Raw genomic sequence first — 23,356 nt, forward strand, 5'->3', positions numbered from 1 at the left:
ATTTTTGATTGCTCCGGGGTCCCCACACATGGGCGGGGATAATTCATAGATTATGACTATACACAGAGATCCCCTACTACAGAACTACAAACCCAGATGCCTCCTTAACTGGGTTTTTAATACATGAATGGTTTAATCTGGACAGCTAAATGGAAGACCCAAACCGCCTTGAAAGTAAGGATGACCATGTGCTGATGATGGGTGCATGAATGAGAGCGTGATTTTGCATGTTCTCAAACTAAGAAATACAAAAGGGTTATTTTGTTTCTCTTGGCTAGCATTTCAGTAGAAACTGTTGTACCCTCACAGCATCATTGGAGCCAAACACTAACCAATCTTCATTAAGTAGCACAAGCACAAATTCATCCTCATGTAGTTTTGTCTGATGGCACTAATTTCCTAAAGCATGGGGGTAACACATGAAGCATTAGTGTAAAATAAGCCACTAATATAAAAGGTTTAGACCGACGTGAATCTTTTCTGAAGCACACATGCAGTTGATTAGATTATAGCCCCATGTCATAAATGGCAGTGGGCAGCAAGGATTCCCAAAGGGTTTTACAATTAATATGCTTCACATTAAGCTATGCTCTCATGTTAATGAGGTCACATAACTGATAATCACACAACATGATGGCAAAAATGTGTACATCCGTTTGGGTTTGGTTTCATAGACATTAATGAACATGGCCTTTAAATGTGAACCATGCCCTTCAGCAAAATACAATGTTCACTTCACCAGCAAGAAGTGTCGCATAGCAAACTTACAGCACACAATTCAAGGAGCCATTTGCGTTCCTGGCCCGGCAGAGTTAGGATGTGCATCACCAGCAAAATCTACCTACCCCAAAGAATATTCAAGCTTGAGGGCCTAATCTACCAGTATGAAGCCAATCGCTACTAATATGTTACAAACGTCTGAGACCAATTAAGCAGATGACGCCATTGTCCAATTGTCTCTTTGAAATATACAACAATGCATCAGAGGCCCTCACCTTGTGCAAGAACTCAAGCTTTTCCCCGTCCACAAGCTTATAGGTGTAGATGAAGCCACCAGCAACGGATCGTGGATTGAGGATCAGGTCTTTGGCTACGCCCACCAGCACATGCCAATCGTCACCACTGTTGCTAAATTTGCAGACTGCAACACTGTGCAAAAGAAAAGGCACAGGTTTACGAGCCCCCTTAATAGTTAGAACCCCAAAACAGGTTTGCAGATTAAGAACAGAACCCAACACAGTAATGATAAACCAACTCAAGCAGATTCAAGAATAAGACAAACACTTACTATATCTTCTCTAGGATCACAAGTTGCCAGAACATGCAACACTGAACGGCTACTGAGAATATCAGGCAGAGCAACTGAAACAGAATCTAGTGCCCTAGTGGTGTAGGAAGGTGGCTCTGTATATGGTATACCACTAGGTGGTTATACCATGCACAGCATCTAGAGATTCCCTGGGAAGTGTACAGGGCTCCATGCAAACCCAAAGTGCTCCATTTGTGGTAGCGTGGACGAGCAGCCTTAGGCCTAACAGAAGAATGCAAGACATTTGTTGTTGACAGTCTACCCTACACAGCGTCGTCTTCTTAGATCGGGGGCTGGGGAAACAAGAATCTAAAAATCAGAAACTAATTATGAAACAGATAAGTAAATGCAGAAAAGCAGAAGAAACTGCTACTTCAACAACCGCTCCACCTTAAAATCATGCCTTTGATTAATCCCAGAGTGGATCTTTGAATACTTTCCTAAACGCTCCCTCCAGACTCCCTGCCAAACAATAAGTAAAAATAATGCAAAAAAATAAAAAGGCTGCAGTTGCATCAGTTATAGTACCACTCTGAATGGGTGCCATCTGATTGGAGCTCCTGTGGAGGTCCTTTTTTCCTCATGCACTAATTAAATGATCTTCTGGAGAACCAGAGAGAAAAGTATGATTGAGCAGGGTTATCAATACTCAAGGCCTACAACCAGCAGATGTAGGGAATGATAATCCTTTCCAAGCGACCATCTCTCACATTTTTAACTTACTGAGGGAATCTTCAATAAATTCCTGATTGGTTGACTCCCTCTGTAATCTTATACCACATTAGTAACAGGTTGGAATCCCTTCAAGGGTTACCTTAACATCCTATTTTCCAGGATATGTGGAAAAAAAAGATCTTCAGGAAATCTCAAATCAGTATGTGCATATTCAGACAGGTATGATGCCTGGTCTGAATGAGAAGGTAACCCGATGATTAAGTATGCCACCACTGATTGGTGAGGGTCCTGCATTCTACATAGGGACCATCTCAGTGTCATGACTGATTTTTCTCCAATCTTCTTCAGTAACAGCCAGATGCGATTGGTTTGCCTTAATGTTTGGTGTGCGTTGTTCAAGGAAGACTGTATGGCAGACTTTTAAATTCCTGCCACTCTCCCCCCATGGCATATTATGTAAATACAATTTAATTCAATTAGTATTGTGGAGTGAAAGCACGGAACAAAGACTAGATCACCACAAATACCTACAGTGAATAAGGATTAGAGGAAGAAGCATGAATGTAATTTGGAAAAACATTAAAGCATATCACACACATTTGCTCTGACCAACTGACAAATACTTGAAAAACACTGCTTGCCTCTTTTTGTTCATACCTGAATGCAGCTTCATTCTGCTCCAGCTGCACTAAATCAAGGGTGTTGCCTTGGATAGGATTCATTATCCGCACAATAGATGCCCACTGCCCATTTCCTGCCTTTGGGGCTCCAAAGATGGATTCTGGGAGGTTCTCATTCAGGAATGCAGCAGCCATTTCAGCAGCAAGCTCCCGTTCATCTTCTCCTGCAGCTTCCACCATTTCCTAGAGAAAAAACAAGGTTAGAATCCAACGACTGTGCCTAGACCACTCACAGCCACATGTCAAGCTTCGCTGAACTGCAATATCCTTTAAAGATTGGAGGACTGTAGCACACAGGAAATCGCACAGTTAAGGACTAAATTACAACATTAACTCACATAGGTACACTCGGGTAAACTGCCACTACATATGAAAGGCATACGGTGCTTCAATCCTCTTCCTTCAGTAGCAGCTTTCCCTTAAATGAAAGTTTCTAATAGTGGAGTGTGGATGCAGAGGCTGATGACTGGCAAAGGTCACAAGTTAGCTTTGTTTCTCACAGTCGCACTCAATGAATAAATGAATACTGCACTTGTAGAGCGCACAGTCACTCGTAATTGAACATCCTGGCACTATGCTGGGGATCAAGAGGGATCCTTGCGCGAAGGTACTAATTATGTTATATAAGGAAGTGACATACTGCTTCAAGCGCAGGAAAGGGCCAAGTCCTTAAACATTTTTGAAATATTTATTTGGTTTTAATTAAACGGAGGGAACTGTGAAGTTGGTTCCAGGCTTTGGAGCCCAGCACAGAAAAAGACCCCCCCCCCAAGGGATTTCAATCTGAATGGGGGGGGGCCTCGAAAGATTGGCATTGGAAGATATTGATCTTCGTTGTGTAGTGATCAAAAACCAGGCCACAAGATATTTGGGTCCGGTGGACTTGAAGGCTGTGAAAACTAGCAGTAGAATTTAGGATAGGATTCTTTTGTGGATGGGTCAACAGAGGAGTTTCTTTGGGGTGGCTGACACAAAGCTCCACTTAAGAAGTTGCAGCACCAGTCTAGCTGCTGCATTTTGTTCTATCTGGAGCTTGTCAATTGGTGTTTGGAGCAGTCTGCCTAAAGACTTTGCAGTACAGTAGTTGAGTCTTGACGTGATTAGGGCGAAGTCTACGGTTTTCCTGGCGACAAGGGGAAGCAAGTGAAATAATTTTGGGGGGATTTAACCAGATTGAAACACTTGCCTGTCACTGCCGAGGCTTGTGGGTAAAAAGAGATCGGTGTCAAATTTGACTCCAAGGTTTTTTGCTACTTCCACAGTGGCTGCTGATGGAGTTCGGCCTACATTTTGTGGGGATGAGTAGATTTGATTTGCCGAAAAGTAGTAATTTGGTCTTGTCTGTATTGCATTGGAGGTTTTGCACCCAGAGGATGATGTTGAAAAACAGGTTTTGAAAGTTGAGTTCAATCTGTCGTAGTTCCCATCATAACTCTATAGTGAAGTTAATTTTCAGTGACACTTTATACAGATTACACCCAATGGGCAACTGCTTATACAAAAAGTCATGGTATAATCTCCAAAATGCTTCATCTACAGTTTTTCCTACTAATCGCTCCAAAAACAGAAGCGCTCTGCAGGCCAAATGCCTTCAAAAAGGCTATGGACAATGACTCTTTCAAGCACCAATAATTATGACAAGCTACTTCATGCAAATCGCAACATACATTTTGAGCTGTGAAACCTTTCCAAAAAATTGATAACATGCAGTCCACAAAAATACCCAAGCTAAACTTCTATTCTGTGAAACATAGACCACATCCAACAAATTGGAACCACAAAACTTGTTGACTACTTAAAGGATATTGTCCTTCCCAGTACTTACTTCCGCCATCTGCTGCTTTCTCTGGGCTTTGGTGGCTTCAGTATATGCGTTGTGGTCGCTCTCTATGATAATGAGGTTGTTGCTCTCAGGGTGAATGACAAACTTCCTGGGTGTGTATTGTAGTGGAAATGCCACCTGATTGAACACTGCACCAAGCTTTTCAAGTGCCAAAATCCTATTGGAAGAGTAAGGGAAAGAATCGTATAAAGCTGGAATGTATTTACTCTCACATTAATGCATGTAGTTTAAACAAAAACGTATGACTAAAACTAACATGGGCACTAAAGAATAATGCTACTCAGACACAGATCAAGCGTGCTTTCAAGTTTTAGTACCAGGAAAGAGCTTAATTTCACTTGAACGGCCCACAAAATAAGAAGAACAGTTTTTCTTTTTTTGATTTAGCATTTGCTGGTAAAAGGACAAAACTGAACATAGTTCAGTGTTAAGCGCGTTCAGATAGTAGGCTGGCAGGAACATGTTCAGTTTCTTGCAGTGGCACCTATTTGTTACCCTGAATTGCTACTGAAAACATTCTGAGAAGGTAAATGTGACAAAGGGTAAATGCAAGGAATCCTGACACAAAAGGAAGGGCGAGGATACAATACATTTATCTATTGCAACATCTTTTAGAGTGTTTGCTGTGATAGAACACTGTCAGAATTCTTGAAAACTGCGCAACCACTTTTTACCCCCATTGATTTACTGTGAGGTGCTAAACATAGGTCAATCAATCAAACAGGACATATAAAGCATGACTAATCACCAGTGAGAGTATCCAGGCGCTAAGAACCTGATGCATAGGGAGGGTTCAGTTGAACAGCCAGGTCTTGAGTCCCTTCCTCAATTCCATTAGAGGATATGAGGTCCGGAAATGAAGGGGAAGGTTGTTCCGCGACCGCGTACATGTTACTATAAATCCCACATTGGCATCACTGTGGGTTTGTTGTGAGGAGTAGTTAGGTACTTAACACTCCCGCGTTCAGTGAAGCCACCATGGTGCTCTTGAACTCGAGCTATCGAGTTTCCAGCGCACATACTCTATGACTTCCCTGGCACTTACAATATTATGGAGTAGACCCCAATACTATAGGGGCATATCTGCTCATGCAGGTATGCTCACACCTGGGATATATAGTGCACCCTGCCTTAGGGCTGGTAAGGTCTATTAGAGGGGCGACTTGCCTAAATCTTCGGCAGTGCTACCCGGCATGGCACACATGTAGTGTGCCATGTCGACTTTCGTCATTTTGTCTGTAACAGGCCAAACATGCTGCAGTGGCAGTCTGCATGTTCTAGGAGAGGGGTCCCTAGGGGATCCTCTTCAGTCCCAATGCTCTTGGTACCCAGGTACCTGTTACTAGATACTTACAGGGGCCTGAAGGGCCAATTGGGGAATAGTTTTTAAGGAAGAAGCACTGGCACAGGGTCCCTGCCAATCAAAACCACATCAATACTAGGCAAAAAGTGGGGGGCTAACCATGTCAAAAGAGGCACTTTCTCACACGTGCTGTGCAAGCCGAGAAGGAATATGTGGCAGGAGTGATCCCCACTCTAAGACTGTCTGTAGGGGACTAGCATCGGGAAAACTACTCTGAGCCATTCACCCAGTACGCTGGCTTCATGTTGCTAATGACCAGATTCACAAAGTGTTAAATGAAATCTCAGTAAAACTAGAGAAATCTCAAAGGTAAAAAAAAAAAAAATGAAACCAAAGAAAAAGCAGGCACTCAAGTGTTTTTCTGTAAAGCAGCCAACACACACACAAGGCCACCCACCTAAGTCCATTAAGATGGAGCAAGTCAGTGGAATCTGAGTTGGGTGCGGGCACTAGTGCGACAGTATAAAGTGTCAAACCTATTTAAGTACTTTGATATGTGCTTTTAGTTAAGATTTTAAAAGGGAACACCACTCTACAAGTAGAAATGAGTAAGATTTGGGCTTAAAATGTAAATTTTATCAGGACCCTGAACTGGCACAAGGGTATTTCAAGGGCAACACATGCTTGAAGAGTCAACGCTCAGCTCGTCAGGAAAGAAAGTTGAAACCAATTATTCTATTTTTTTGTCTCAGAACCCAATGTACATTGGACAGACGACCCCACATCTCATGTACCTCAGAGTGTTGGTGGAAATGGCAACAATGCCCTCAGGACACTGCTCGGAGGCGAAACCTGAGGCGAATTCCAAGGTTTCATATGACAGAGGTGTGAGGTGGAAGCGGGACTGGTAGGAATAGCTCAACCACGAGCGGCTTGACATGGCCAGCACCTGTAACAAAGCAAAGATAAATCAACAGGCAGTCACAATGTGTAAACATCACACACTGGTGTAAGATGGTTGTGCGGAGGAACACCTTTAATATATCGAGTGGGAGCATAAAAACAGGCTGCCACAACACAGACTAAGGTCTGGCCAATGAATGGCTGGATATCCATTGCATCGGTACTATCATGGAATGCACTCACTCCAGTATTTCATATAGATAAATCTTAAAACTCAAAAAGCTGCTTCAGGGGAAGCCATATATTACATTATTCTAAAACAAAAGCATAAGAAGGAATAACGGTTGTACAGACTAAATTCACAGGCTGGCCCCTTTGAATAGATAAGGTACCAGCTTGAGGCATCCTCGATGTTGTACACATCCTAAAGGTAGTCACTCACACAGGAAAGTTAATTCAAGAACATCTGCTAAAAATCAACTATTCTTAAATGTTCCCTCTTACTGACTTGTCTGTTCTTACCCTCTATCCTCTTATCTTCGGGTCCCATTCCTACCTTCTTTTTCCGGGCAAGAAGGTTTCTCTCTTGCTTTTCCTTTCTTCTAATTTCTTTATCTATCCACTCTTCCATTTTTTCATTCATTCATTTCATGTGGATTTCGTTTTTCCCCAAATATCTATCTACCTATCAATATATATATACATCTATATCCATATACATCTATATCCATATATATAGATATATATCTACATATATAGATATATATCTACCTATATAGATATATATCTACCTATATAGATATATATCTACCTATATAGATATATATCTACCTATATAGATATATATCTACCTATATAGATATATATCTACCTATATAGATATATATCTACCTATATAGATATATATCTACCTATATAGATATATATCTACCTATATAGATATATATCTACCTATATAGATATATATCTACCTATATAGATATATATCTACCTACTAGGCCACTTGGCGCTAGTATAGCATACAGCTTTGATTTGGATTTGTATCCTGTTTAGTCCACTTGTTGGTACATTGGGAGCATGGATTTAGTGCTTTTAATTGCAGTTGCGCTTAGCCACTTGGCGGTTATCCTCATCCCGTTTTCTTTCTCTTTACTTTTTCCTTTCACTATGAGGAAATAGCAACAGATTGTACACAGCTATTGTAAACTAGGATTTCCTATGTTTTCTTGTGCACTATGCACCTATATATAATATTGTAAGATTCATTTATTATATGCATGTACATACCTGTGGACATTACAAGATGGCCGACAAACTTCTAATCACGGAAGTACACTTGCTGTTATGCTGTCCTATGTTTATGTCTAGTACCCTTCACTATGTAATGGGTGTTTTGTTTTCGGCTCTTCGTGTGATCAAGGAAGCTTGTCCTCCGAAACGCGTAGCCTGTACCTCTATTAAATATCCTCCTTGTACTCCTGAGAGCGCGTTATTATTGCATTTTGGATCGGAATTGTTCGCCAGCTGTGCCTTACTGGCTTCACGCGCCACCGATCTACGGGCGGAGCTTCCAGGAAAGGCGGAATCCATTACAGATATTTACGGAGGAAGCTCGGCCGGCGGCCTCAACATGACAAGATTGACGAAGTATCCCGTGTAACACCCCAGTGCAGATTGCAGATGACACCCGGATCGGCGTCCCAGAGGTAAGCCTTACACCGGGGGAGCGTTCGGGGGGTTTGCGGTTCCGTGAGCCCTTCGGGTGTGACACCGGCAGTGGGGGCATCTCTGGTTGGCTGATTGGGTGGGAGATTCTGTCTACGAAGGCGTACGGCATCTGCCGTGTATTGCGGAAGCGATTGACTGCACAATTGATAGCAACTCGTAATTTATGTTCGAGTGCTTGGGATTTCCTTCTATACGCTGGGGTACCTTTCAAAGAGAGGCAGCAATCGGAACCTTCACATTGGAGGGGAAGTTCTAGGAGGATACAGAGGTATTAGAGGAGCCAGACATTGGCACAACAGAATCATACATTATTTGTTTATTTAGACTCACAGCATTTAAATCATGGAAGAAGAGACATCAAGACGACTAGCGGCACAAACACTACTGGCAAGAGCACCAGGAAGAGCGCAAAGCAGTGTGATTCCTTCTAAAGAAAAAGACAATACATTGAACATACAACTTAGAAAGTATGAAAAACTTAAGAAATTGGAAATTTCAAAGTGGTGGGAGGCGGTTTCCCTTCAGGATTATGTAGACAAAAAAATGGTCCCACGAGGATTACGCATTTATACAACACCCTCCTATGAATCACCCAATCCGCGGATGTTAGAGGAATGGGCTGAAAATTCAGCAGTTAGCTCAAACAAAATGCTATGTATCCTGGTCAAATATGCGTGGGAAGATAGGGAAACCACCATCAAGGATATCTTGGAATTAGAAGAAGATTTCAAGAAGTACTCTGATCAAACAACCATCACCAAATTTTTGGAGGAAATGAAAAAAAGAATGAGTCAGTACGAAGAAGATATCAAACTAAGAAAACAACGCAAACTTCACCGCGACTGCGCAGATTATGAGAGTGGCCGAATTCTGACATACAGTAGAAAGTACGACCACCTCTACAATTTCCAGCCCAAAGAATCAAGTTCTGCCTTGGTAGAAGAAAGGAACGAATCATCTGTAAATATTGCCATAACCGATGAGTCTGACACTGATGGATCAGTTCATACCTCAAGTACAGCCTCAGAGGTAGAAGTAATCACTCGTCCGGCGACTTTTTTAGACGAGTACCGGACCCTGAGGAGGAACAAAGAGAAGACGAAAACCATTGCCTCCCAACCAACACCAAGAGGGAGAGGATATCGGGGAAGAGGAAGAGGAAGAGGAAGAGGCAGGGGCGGAGCAAACAACGAAGGGACAGACGAAAACACAGGACACAGAAACGAAACAAAGCCAATGGGAACCAGACGTGGGGGCTCATACAAGAAGATGTAAATATGTGGGACGACACTATGGTAAATAAAACTATTGTAAATCTCACGAGCCGTACCCTGTCCAATCTAGAGAAGAAAACGCTATGTCTAGGTCTTACCTTTTGCCCTACTGCCATCTTCGACTATTCCGACACGAGAATAGACATTTTTAAGTTTATAAGGAAGTTAAAATTAAAAAAATGGCATGAACTGAAAGGGAATATGCAGGACAATGCCAGGGTTATGACTACCACTGAACAAATTGCCCTTACGATAGCCGATACCAACATGCTGCTCACCATGCAAGAACTCGAACAGAATATCGAAGGTGACAATATGAATGGCAATCATGAAATCCAAGATATTGTTATAGATAGAGCAGCTGCTACACCTTTCAAACCCCGTTCTATCTTTTATCCGAATCTCCCACATGATAGTGTGGATACTTTTCATGAGGTTGTCACTAAAGCTCTCATTGAACATAAACATGAGAAATCCAACCATAATTTTGTGTGTGGTAATCTCACATTTAAACAAAGATCTATTATCTCATCACTAGCAAATGACAAGGATATAGTTATCCGCCCGGCGGATAAGGGAGGGAACATTGTTCTACTTAGCAAATCCATGTACATAACGGAAGCGCACAGGCAGTTGAAAAACAACAGATTTTATGAAAGAACTAACACCAAGACCTACAATGACAGTATATTGGTCACCTGGGAAAAACTATCAGCCTGGCAAAGAGAAGGAATAATTACGTGGGAGGAATACTTGTATTTAAAGAAAGATTATCCCAAACTTCCGATTATATATTTCCTCCCCAAAGTACACAAAAATCCTACTGTTCCCCCAGGGAGACCCATTGTTTCATCTGTGGGAAGTGTTTTCGAAAATATCTCTAAGTATGTAGATTATTTCTTGCAAAACTATGTTACCAAACTCCCCTCATACGTTAGGGATACTAAAGACTTTTTATGTAAACTTGAGAACATACAATGGCAAACCAACTATATTTTTATCACTATGGATGTTTCCAGCTTATACACCATCATTGATCATGATCAGGGGATTTGTGCGTGTACCCACTTTCTGAATGAGAGAAATATCATGTATTCTGAACATACTAAGATGCTCATTGATATGATGTTACTATGTCTACAGAATAACATTTTTATGTTCAATGGTGAACTGTTCAGACAGACCCTAGGGACCGCCATGGGTACTTGCTTTGCCCCTAGCTTTGCTAACCTCTTTTTAGGCCTATGGGAAGAGGAGGTGAGAAAAGATGTTGACCTCTCTCAGCACCTCAAACAGGTTAATACTTGGCTCCGCTACATAGACGATCTTTTTGTAATATGGGAGGGGAGCGAAGAAGAAGCAGTCGAGTTTATCCAGCAACTCAACAATAACACACTTAACATTGTATTAACATATAACATCAACAAGGAGGAAATAGATTTTCTCGATGTCAAAGTTAAAGCTGTCAACAATACACTTGAGACTAAATTGTTTCGGAAAGAAACTGCAGGCAACAGTATCCTACACGCTCACAGTCACCACCCTGAAACACTAAAGTGGAGTATACCATATGGGGAGTTACTGAGAGCTAGAAGAAATTGCAGCACTGACACGAATTATAAAATTGAAGAAACGATCATGCTGGATCGGTTTAGAGAGCGCGGTTACCCTAAATGGGTACTAGACAGAGCTGTCTCTAAACTCAAAGATATAGACAGAAAGAGTACCCTGAACACAAAAGAGAAGACTGCAGAATCTTCAGAGACACGAGTTATTCTTACTTACAACAGTAGCTCAAGCAGAATAAAGAAAATTCTCAACGACAACTGGAACATCCTTAAAAGTGACAGTATAGTAGGTCCTGCCATTAGCAATAGACCAAAAATCACATATAGGAAAGGACGTAGTCTCAGAAACATCCTGATGCACAGTGACATATCTGAACCACACTTTACATCCATGCATAACCTCAAGGGTTTTTATCCTTGCGGTCACTGTAAGGCTTGTAAAACAAGTAATATGATCAACGAATTCAGTGTACCACACACTCCCAAGAAAATTACCATATCACAATTCCTCACGTGTAGTTCCACCTATGCCATATATGTGTTAGTCTGCCCATGCCAGAAATGGTACGTGGGGAGTACTACTCACATGGCCAAGAAAAGGGTCCTAGAACACCTCAGGGCCATAAATAACAAAGACAGCCATTACCCAGTGGCTAGACACTTTGCTGAGTATCATTCATCTAACAGCTCATTACTCAAGTACTTTGTTATTGAACAAGTAGTGGGCAGTGGAAGAGGTGGTAACAGGGAGCTGATACTCAGAAAAAGAGAATCCAAGTGGATCTTAAATCTTGAGACAAAGTACCCGCTAGGGCACAATATAGATGAGGAGTTAGCAACACATCTTATGGAACAGTGACATGTTTCTTTCTCTCTGCGCTCTGTCTGCCATAAATTCAAGATGTATAGCTTGATGTTTTTGATGTTCATGAATTTGTATATGCTGCATGATACAATTGTAATTGTCATTTTTCTACTATATTATCTTTTAACTTTGTTCTTTTTCTTTCTCTTCACAGGAGGAAAGGAAGGGGCCCTTTGGGTATTCTCTACACGTCACGGGTCACCTACCCTTTTCTTCCCTAACCTCAGAAGAAAACTTCACCATGTAGAGATAAGACTTTCTACTCACTTTTTTATTGTATTTTGGATAGTGCTTTTCTATCCTTTTGTTTTTGTTGTTGCCAGTACTGAGAACTAGTGCTAGACATGGGTTTGCATCTGTGATTCTATCCTGGATCACTTGCTCTTCTGAGCAGTATGAGTGTTATAACCTGTTGGGACATTTTATCATTACTGTAGCATTAGGCCACTTGGCGCTAGTATAGCATACAGCTTTGATTTGGATTTGTATCCTGTTTAGTCCACTTGTTGGTACATTGGGAGCATGGATTTAGTGCTTTTAATTGCAGTTGCGCTTAGCCACTTGGCGGTTATCCTCATCCCGTTTTCTTTCTCTTTACTTTTTCCTTTCACTATGAGGAAATAGCAACAGATTGTACACAGCTATTGTAAACTAGGATTTCCTATGTTTTCTTGTGCACTATGCACCTATATATAATATTGTAAGATTAATTTATTATATGCATGTACATACCTGTGGACATTACAAGATGGCCGACAAACTTCTAATCACGGAAGTACACTTGCTGTTATGCTGTCCTATGTTTATGTCTAGTACCCTTCACTATGTAATGGGTGTTTTGTTTTCGGCTCTTCGTGTGATCAAGGAAGCTTGTCCTCCGAAACGCGTAGCCTGTACCTCTATTAAATATCCTCCTTGTACTCCTGAGAGCGCGTTATTATTGCATTTTGGATCGGAATATATCTACCTATATAGATATATATCTATCTATATATATATCTATCTATATAGATATCTATCTATATAGATATATATCTATCTATCTATCTATCTATCTATCTATCTATCTATCTATCTATATATATATATATATAATGGATTCAATATATTTTAACAGTTCAAAATTATATTTGCCCGCCCCATAATTTATCTAGTTTAACTGCTTTCCTTGATTATAACTTACCAGAGTTTGATTTCTTGGCATACAGTGATCAATATTCTCCTTTTCTTTTATTAACACTGTCTTTTATCTTATTTCTCTAATTTCCCTCCCTTTCCTCTCTTACTCCCAAATTTTTCTTCTTACTATACATGTGAAGCTGTTGAATTATTTTGGAGACATTATGTTGCATTATACTTTTATGAATTTATATACCTTTAATTTTTCAATAAAGAATTACGACAACAAAATAAAAATCGACTATTATTAGTGCAGGAAAAAGTTTTAATGGTTCTCAGAACATGGCTTTAGAATTCTGCTGACTTCTTTTGATGGACTCACCACTTATTATGTCCCCGCAAAATACAAAACAAAAAACACACTTACTGCCTCTTGCCCCTGCATTCTCACACGGAAGAGCTTCACAGGCCGGGAGCCCAAGTATCTGGTTCTGGTGTCAGACAGGTCTCCGGTGACAGGGTCCAGGACAGTTCGCAATAATACTCCGTTCTAGATGGAAGAGAGTACAAAGGCATTAAACTTCTATACATGGCCTAGAAATGGTGTGTAAAAAAGTAGCCATGCATGAGGCAGGCTAACACCATGGTCCAAACGCAGAGCTACATGATGCAACCAGTAATGGAGTCTTACATCTCAAGAACTAACAGTGCAATAGTGTAATAGGAATCACAACAGGTGCTGCCGACCATTATAGTGACTTGATTAAGATGTATAAAAGACGTAGATCCGTAAGAGGGGCGGCTGCAGGTCACCGGTAAATGGTGGTATTTCAAGTGGGATAACAGAAAGGGAATACTAGGAGATGCTGCTATCACTGATGTACATGTGGGGAGTGGCATGAGTGTCCAGGGACTGAAAGGAGAGATTGTGCATGTCGGCATCTAAGGAACTGTGGAGCTGCAACACTCCTGTATGTGAGATTAGACTTGCATTATGAGAACTACACCGGAATATAGATATTGGTCCTAGCAGTTGCAGACCTATCTGTCTATGCACAGACAAGGCAAAATTACAGAATGGGGCTGTCTCAATCTTTTTCTCTAGTTCATACAGGGCTGCTTCAGATCAGAAATTCTCACGGAACGGTCCTTTTTAGGTCTCGCCTGAGCCAGCGCTTATAGCGCTGCGCTGGCGAGAGTTTTAGTAAGCGGGTTTTGGAAGTGCTAACCTAGTGGCTTTTTTCAGGCCTCCAGCTTGCGTACGCGATGTCGTGCACGCGCACAGCTGCTATCCTGGTTTCTAGCATTCCTTTCCTCGCTTGGCTGGCTTTCCTCCCCCTCTCTCACCCGCTCCTCCCCCTCCCTTACTGCACGGAAGAGTTTGTCGGTGTCTTGTATTTTTGATCAAAGACGACTGCATTTGTAATGCGTTTCCTCCCTTTTATTTACAACCACTTGGAGGGTTTTTAGTCTTTAAAAAGAAGTCGGGGGAAGTATTTTTTTTCATTTCAGCTTCCAGTATCGCGTTCTAAAGATTGACATTTATAAATAGGTTTTGTACTAAAGTGGTGGTGGCGAAAAAGAGCCTGGTTTTATCGCGCTATTCTGAGAGACCAGCCAAATAATAACCTGTTTTAAGAGCTTTAGAAAATAAGCAACTCGCGATTAAAAGTCAGCAAATAAGCCTTACCTGCTTGTGTGGTTTATTCTATGTTCTGTCCCTTGCTTTTGAGACCTTCACCGTAAAGGCCACGTATTGGGGGACGCGCAAACGCTCCTTGAAATAGCTCGGTACAGTGGAGGGAAAAACTAAATGTGAACGCTTTGATTTCAAATCGGGGCATCTCCCAACTAAATCCAGATAATTGGCATGTATGTCCGAGCTTTCATTTTCATCTGATCGAAGTTTTTTTTTTAGGGTTTTAAAAAGTACTTTAACCAAAAACGTTTAATTCTTAAAATACGATGGGAAAACAACGCTGTTAACCGAGGGGAGTTCTGCAACTCTTTAAGTATAATTATTTGCCCAGGTTCTTTGGGTGTTTTGGTTTGTTTCTTGAGTAGAATTAACACATAAATGCGGCGTTAACATTTATATAAGCCCGTTATAAAGCATGGAATGTAGTTCAACACCTGCTGCCTTCATAGCTGCTAAGGTTTCAGATTGCTTGTGTGTGACATTTTCGTAATTTCACTGTAATTATGAGTAGGGCTCCAGTTTGACTCTTATTTTCTGGGTAGTTGGTGCATCGTCTTACACCATTCAAGCTGCACTGCGAGTCGCGCAAGTCAACAAACGTCTATTTTGATCAAAGTAACCATGTATATTCCAATTTTATTCCATGACTTTGAAGTTTTCCAAGTTCACAACTGAGGAAATGTGTTTCCAAGCTTCAGATGCTAAAAGACATACCCATCCAAGCTTTATCCAGTAGCACAAGGGAAATTCACAGTACGTCTTGGGCAACTATATGGAAATCCACCGAAAGCATTTTGGGTTTAAAGCCCTTCAGGAGTGACTGGAATTAATGATAAGCCCATCAACATTGTAGGGAATCTTAACCCCTTGAGTGCCCCGCCCTTTCCACGCCCTGTGCCGGGCGTTTCATTAGCGGGCGGGTCTCATGACGAGATAGTCTCGTCATGGGCACAGCGCAACCGCGGCCCATGACGAGACCATCTCGTCATGGGCACTCAAGAGGTTAAACAACGTCCATGAAATCATATGTAAATCATGTATGAAAATGCAATCCTTAGCGTGCGTGTGCAACACTTCCAAAACCAGTGTGTTGCATGCCAAAAATAACCAAAATATTTGTGCTGTTGCACCAAATTGTGCATGCAGTTGTGCTACAAAAGTATTATGGGACAAATAAACAATGCTGTCTACTGTGTCAAATACGAGCTAAAACCGTTGTGAAAAACGCCCATCGTGAACCTAACCATTTACTCACGTTGCCACAGATGTAAAATCTAAACTTTCATGTCTCGACGCCAAGTCTGGCGCTTCAATTGGCATCCGTAAAACCAACCAAGAATGTGCTTGAGATAAACTGCTTGTTTTAAATCTAGCGAAACCCCCAAAGGTGCAAACCTTCTAAACTGGAACCCACCACGTGACTGTGTGCAGAGCCAAATAGTAAACATGAAAGAAATACGTAAACATCCCATTGACAAGAGCTTTTCTCGTGTTTTCTGCAAAAGAACATAATATGACAAGCATTGGCATAGCCAATAGGTCTCGCCTTTGGGGTCTGCTATCCTGGTTTCTAGCATTCCTTTCCTCGCATATCCGGCTTTCCTCCCCCTCTCTCACCTGCTCCTCCCCCTCCCTTACTGCATGGAAGAGTTTCATGAGACAACAGACAAAAGGTGCCACTGGGCTCAAAGCCAGACAGAGCCATCCGGCTTGATTAATGGCTTGGCATTTGCAAGTGTTAGAAGTACACAAACCACAGTCGCCAGGAGAGAACAAGCCATACCAGACATCCTTCTTAATTAAAGTTGCAATTCTGTGAGAAAGTGCCATCTTTCTTGCATGGTATGCCCCCACTTTTTGCTGGATTGCTGAATGTACTTTGACTAGCGTGCCCTGGACTCCTGCCAATCAGGTGCCCAGGGCCTATGTTCCTTCCCTAAAAACCTAAAACTGAAATTGGCAAGCCCTGGCCACATGTCAGCCCCTGGTAAATGGTACCTTAGGTACCCAGGGCCTTGTGACCAGGGAAGGACTCTAAGGGCTGAAGCACTCATTGTGCCACCCTTAGGGGCCCTGTACACCCACATACTGCCTTTGCAGGCTGAGTGTCTGGGTACAGGACAAAACAAAGTCGACATGGCACACATCCCTCTGTGCATTGCCCACCACCTACACTGCTCTGGCATACATCAGCCACCCCTCTAGCTGGGTGCCCTATGCCAGTGATGTGGGCGCAGGAGCCCTGTGCCCCTACAGTACCCAGGTCCATTCCTAGGCACTGCAAGCGCAGTGCTGCCATTTAAGAGTACATGGTGCTGAGAGCTCGTCAAACACGAACTCCACAGCACCATAATGGCAACACTGAAGACTGAGAAGTTTGGTATCAAACTTCTCAGCACATTAAATCCCACACTGGCATCAGTGTGGGTTTAATGTACCAAGCACCCCAGAGGGCATCTTAGAGATGCCCCCTGAAACCTAACCTACAATCCACTTCTGGGCTGAGAGGCTGCCTAGGCTGCCACACAGCAGACATGTTGCTGTACCCCTGGGTAGGAGAGCCCCTGCTCTCCTGGGCCTGCAACAATGCACATCCTGGGCGAGGTGCTAAATCTCCTCCCCCAGGATGGGCAGGGGGAAGCTTCAAAGGCATGCCGCCTCTGTGAGCTTCCCCAGGCTAATGCAACCCCCCACTCTTGCGGGAAGCTTGGCCGGAAGCCCCAAATAAGGACAGGGGATGTGCCAGCCTGCCTGCAAACCCCACCCCTCAGGTGGGGAAGGCGAGGTGCAGCACATCTCCGGGTTCTCGCTATCTTGAAGATGGGGAGCCCTGCCCAAACAGGGCTTCTGCCCCCTCCCACAGGAGAGAGGCAGGATAGGGGGTGTACCCACCCCAGGCCAGGGACCCATTGGTCCCTGCCCTCCACCTACCTGTAACGCCCCTAAATCTAGTATTTAAGGGCACCCTGACTGAACCTTCCTTCCCCAGATTCCGAAATACAAAGAAGAGCAAGAAGAAAGACCTGCCCTGCAGCTGCTAAGAAGAGGAAGACACCAACTGCTTTGGCCCCAGCCCTACCGGCCTGTCGACCCTCGAACCTGCTCCAACCCGGCATCTCTTGTAGCCAGCAACCTCACAAACCCCGGAGGACCTGGCTACCTTTTGGCTCTAAGCACCTGGGACTCCCATGAGTAGAGGCTCTACTCAAAATCTGCTTCTAATCCCGGAACCGCGAACCCTTCACACTCTGATCCCGCCAAGCCTGGCCTGTGCCGGAGTTAACTAAGACCACGAGGACGACCCCACGGCGACTGTGACCCCGAGTCCGGCACCCAAGGACTTCCCTCGACGCTCCTGATGCCTGCAGCCTCAGAACCAGGTGCCCCCCCCAACCACGATCAACAGAGGGTAAGATTTCCTGACACCAAAAGGCACCCCTTCACCCCGCGGCCCCCTGTGCCCAACTCCGGGGTACCTACCTATCCTCCAACTACCCGAGTTGCCTCTCGAAGTGGTGGTGGCACCTGAAGAATCTTCGTCCCCGAGCTTGCAGTCTTTTTCTAAAGCGGAGCTTCCCCATTGAAACAAATTGAGCGCCCGAAGGCTCAAAAGCACCCTGCACCCAGCCGCCCGAGTGGCCCTGGCAGTGTAACCTCTACACCTATCTACTTACCCTTTTGCCCTGAGCAAGTGACCAGGAGCCCAGCTCCTACAGCCGCGTGGCCTGCTAGTCAGCAGCCACCAACCAAGGCCCCCCTGCCTCCCATAGGATAACATTGGGACTAACTCTCCCTGCACCCGGCTGCCCCTGTGCCGCTGAGGGTGTAACAACTGTACCTACCTGACCCTGGGAGACCCCTGAGTCTATGCCCATAGGGTAACATTGACTGTTTTTTCCTGAAATTTCTTCTAAGTGTGGACTTTTCAAACCTTAAAATATCCACCAAAAATCAACCGAGTAACGAAAACGTAAATACTCACCTGCTATTAGGTGAGCTCCAGGTGCTGGATCTTGGTCCGCAGTACTGACTCTGAAAAATATTCACAACCATACTTACCAGTAACCCAATTTTCTTCCATAGGAAACCATTGACTGTTTTTCTGTGAAATTTCTTCTAAATGTCGATTTCTGCAAACTTTAAATATTCTTTAAAAATTGTATAAATTGTGAAAACGTAATTACTTACCTGTTTTGGATAAAGGTCCCAGTACTGAGTCTAGGCACCCAGTACTGGATTACAAATGTAACGAGAACATACTATACCTGCAACTTGAATTTTCTTCCATAGGGAATCATTGACTGTTTTCTATGAAATATTTTCTGTCAACTTTAAAAAAAGCAAAATATTGTCTAAAAATCATAACAGTAGCTAAGTCGACTTTTCACTTGATTCTAAGTACCGACCCAGGACTGAATCTAGGATCCAGTCCTGCAATCCCAAAAGTAATCCTAAAAGTAATCTGTGGCAAATAACTTGGAACTTCCAATAAACTCAATGCATGATTGTGTTTAAAATTGTGTTTCATATTGCAACCACTTGTAACTTTCTACAAAAGTCAATTGCATATTGCAAAAGTATTTATATAAAGCATCTCATTCTGAGAAAGTATATTTGAATACCTATTGTTGGTTCTAAAATAAAACAAGCATATTTTTTTTTATATATAAACCGTTGGCCTAGAGTTCAGTTATTGAGTGTGTGAGACCATTTGCTGGCTGAGTGTGTGCAACAAATGCTTTACACTGTCCTCTGATACTGCCTTACTGCTCGACCAAGCTACCACTTGAGAGTAAGGTTATATCTAACTTTAGCCTCTGCCAAACCTCTGGGGACTGTGGAATCTGTACACCCTGTACCTATTTGGGAAGGAATATGCTACTTACCAGTATGCATCTGTTCTTGGCATGTAGAGCTGCAGATCTACACACTTTTGCATAGATAGCCATCTGGTGTTGGGCCCGGATGTTTGCAGTTTGTTTTTCCTCTAGGAAAGTCTTTGGAAGTCACGAGGTCGGTGACTCCTCCCTTGGTCCGTATTGCGCATGGGCTTCGGCTCAATCCTCAGATTGTTTTTCGCCAACAGGGAAAGATGGAGCATAGTAATAATAGTGAAGAAACCCATGTGTGTTGTATCTAAATAAGATAGACTGGAACAGATACAGGTAGCCGGGGAGGCGGGTGGGCGTGTGTAGATCTGCAGCTCTACATGCCAAGAACAGATGCATACTGGTAAGTAGCATATTCCGTTCGAGGCATATGAGCTGCAGATTACACACTTTTGCATAGACTATATAGCAGTTCCCAACCCTAGCGGCGACCATCGGTATCTGATTCAGTGGTTTGAAAAAGTGTTTTTAGTACAGCCTGGCCCACACTAGCTTGTTGCTTGGTTTGCACATCTACACAGTAATGTTTAGTGAAAGTGTGCGGTGTTGACCATGTAGCTGCCTTGCAGATATCTAATGGGATGTGCCCTAGAAAAGCCATAGAAGCCCCTATCTTTTGTGTAGAGTGGGCTTTAGGGGGAACAGATAGCGTGCGTTTTGCCTTGTGGTAGCAAATCTGTATGCATTTTACAATCCACCTAGCTATCCCTGATTTAGAGATGGGGTTGCCTTTATGTGGTGGAGAGAAAAGACAAATAGTTGTTTGGTCTTTCTGAAAGGTTGTGTTCTCTGGATATAGTAAAGTAAGGCCCTTTTAACATCCAGTGTGTGTAAAGCCCTTTCGACAACAGTTTGAGGTTGCAAGAAAAAAAACGGTAATTCTACCGATTGGTTTAGATGAAAGGGGGAAATGACTTTAGGTAGGAATTTTGGGTTGGTACGTAGGACAACCCTGTTTGGGTGCATTTGGAGAAAAGGTTCTTGTATAGTAAGTGCTTGTATCTCACTGACCCTTCTAAGGGAAGTGATGGCTACAAGGAAAGCTGTTTTCCATGTGAGAAATTGCAGTTCACATTTATGCAAAGGTTCGAAAGGCGGTCCCATTAGCCTTGTGAGAACTATATTTAAGTTCCACACAGGTGAGGGTGGTATTCTGGGGGGAATTATTCGTTTGAGGCCTTCCATGAAGGCTTTAATGGCAGGCACTCTGAAAAGTGATAGGTGCGGTCTGTTTTGTAGGTAAGCGGCAATTGCTGCGAGGTGTAGCCGAATGGCTGTATATGCTAGGTTACACCTTTATAGATGGAGTAAGTAGCATATGATGTGCCGTATAGATACGTCTAGAGGGTCGATTGTGTTGTTATGGCAATAAACAACAAATCTTTTCCACTTTGCAGCGTAGCAGGCTCTAGTAGTAGGGCGTCTAGCTTCTCTGATGACGTTCATACAGTCAGGGGGAAGGTTAAGGTATCCGAATTCTAGGATCTCAGGAGCCAGATCACAAGGTTGAGCTGAGCTGGGTCCGGGTGTCTGATCTCTCCATGGTTCCGAGTTAGGCGGCATGGTGAGAGGTGTAACTTTTGGTGTGGCACTATCGAGAGTTCCAGCAGCGTGGTGTACCACGGTTGTCTAGCCCATGTTGGAGCTACTAGAATCAGTGTGAGGGAGTGCTGTTGTAGCTTTCACACCACTAATGGAATTAGTGGGAGAGGTGGAAAGGCATTCGCAAATTTGCCTGACCAGTTCATCCATATCGCATTGCCTTTGGACAATGTGTGTGGGTATCTGGTGGCGAAGCTTGGGCATTTTGTGTTTTCGTGGGTGGCGAAGAGGTCTATGTGTGGATGCCCCCACATCTGAAAGAACGGGTGAAGAACCTGCGGGTGAAGTTCCCACTCGTGGATCTGCTGCGTCCGTCTGAGGAGATCTGCCATGGTGTTTTGGACTCCTGGGACATGTTGGGCTAGGAGAAAGATTTTGTGTGGAATTGCCCATCTCCATATGCTCTGTGCTAGTTGAGAGAGCTGTGGAGTGTGTGTGCCGCCTTGTTTTTGAATGTAGTACATGGCCGTCATGTTCTCTGTGCGAATAAGGACTGCCTTGACTAAAATCTGGGTCTGAAAGGATTTCAGGGCTAGAAAGATTGCCAGTAACTCCAGATGGTTGATGTGGAGTAACTTTTGTTGCGGCGTCCATGTGCCTTGCACTGTGAGGTGTAGTAGATGAGCTCCCCAGCCGGAGAGCAATGCATCTGTTAGGATTATTTGAGGAACCGGGTCCAGGAACGGTTGACCGCTGGAAAGATTTGTGGTGTACCACCACTGCAGAGAGCGATGGGTGCGACCGTCTACCAACACCAGATCTGTCAGTTGCCCCTGGGCCTGGTTCCATTGGCGCGCTAAGCACTCTTGTAGTGGTTGCATCTGGAGTCTTGCATGAGGCACTATGAAAATGCAAGAGGCCATCATCCCTATCAGTTGCATAAACACTCTTGCTGAGAGAGTGTTGCGGTATGACTCTTTGACGCAAAGCCTGAATGCTTGCAATCCTAGTAGGATTGGGGTAGGCTATGGCTTTTGAGGTGTCTATGGTGGCACCGAGGTATTGCTTTGTGTGGGATGGTATTAGCTGGGACTTTTGGTGGTTCACTGTGAAACCTAGATGGTGAAGTAGTTGGATTGTAGTGGCGGTGTGATGTACACATTGGTTGTAGGACGTGGCTTTTATTAGCCAGTCGTCCAAATATGGGAAGACGTGAATGTGCTGTCTTCGGAAGTGTGCCGCCACTACCGCTAGGCACTTGGTGAATACCCTTGGTGCTGTTGTAAACCCCGAATGGGAGCACCTTGAACTGGTAGTGTTGCCCGTCCACTACAAATCTGAGGTACTTTCTGTGAGCATGGTGTACCGGAATGTGAAAGTATGCGCCTTTCAAGTCCAGTGTGGTGAGGAAGTCGTTCTGGGAGAGGAGCGGAAGTACCTGCTGAAGCGTTACCATGTGAAAATGGTCTGAGTGTATGTATGTGTTTAGGGGCCGGAGATCTAGAATAGGTCGTCGAGTCTCGTCCCTTTTTGGTATTAGAAAATATAGGGAGTAAACCCCCAAATTTTGTTGATTGACAGGAACGTGTTCTATTGCCTGTTTTTGTAGGAGGGAGATTACCTCCTGCTTTAGCAATGTGGAATGTTCTTGTGACATTGGGCGTTGCCTGAGCGGAATCTTTGGGAGGGGGGGGGGTTCGGGGGGTGGCACGATGTTAATTCCAGGCAGTATCCTGACCAAATTATTTGGGTCACCCATTTGTCTGAGGTGATGGTCTCCCAGACATGAAGGAAATTTGTGAGTCTGCCCCCCCGACTGGAGTGGGATGGTCTGGGGGTAGCGGGGGGTAGGGGGGGGGTGGTGAAGAGTCATTGGGTAGTAGGTGTGGCAGAACGGGCGTTGGTTGTTTTGCCTCTGCCCTTGTTGTTGTTACCCCTGTAGCCGCCTCTTTGGTAACC

At 43.6% G+C, this 23,356-nt stretch overlaps 1 protein-coding gene across 2 annotated transcripts in view; it reads right to left on the minus strand.

Annotated features, from left to right (window-relative positions):
• The window catches only part of SF3B3 (splicing factor 3b subunit 3), a 152,371-nt gene that overhangs the window by 56,109 nt on the left and 72,906 nt on the right, over positions 1-23,356 (minus strand). For both annotated transcript variants that reach the window (XM_085640008.1, XM_085640009.1), the window contains 5 exons: positions 13,695-13,817; positions 6,605-6,759; positions 4,490-4,664; positions 2,642-2,847; positions 996-1,149 (listed from right to left, as the gene is read on the minus strand). In XM_085640008.1, the coding sequence (XP_085496134.1) occupies positions 996-1,149; positions 2,642-2,847; positions 4,490-4,664; positions 6,605-6,759; positions 13,695-13,817 (813 nt within the window). The remainder of the gene's footprint in view (positions 1-995; positions 1,150-2,641; positions 2,848-4,489; positions 4,665-6,604; positions 6,760-13,694; positions 13,818-23,356) is intronic.

The sequence above is a fragment of the Triturus cristatus genome, chromosome 12 (assembly GCF_964204655.1).
Source record: "Triturus cristatus chromosome 12, aTriCri1.1, whole genome shotgun sequence".
Taxonomy (NCBI): Eukaryota; Metazoa; Chordata; class Amphibia; order Caudata; family Salamandridae; genus Triturus; species Triturus cristatus.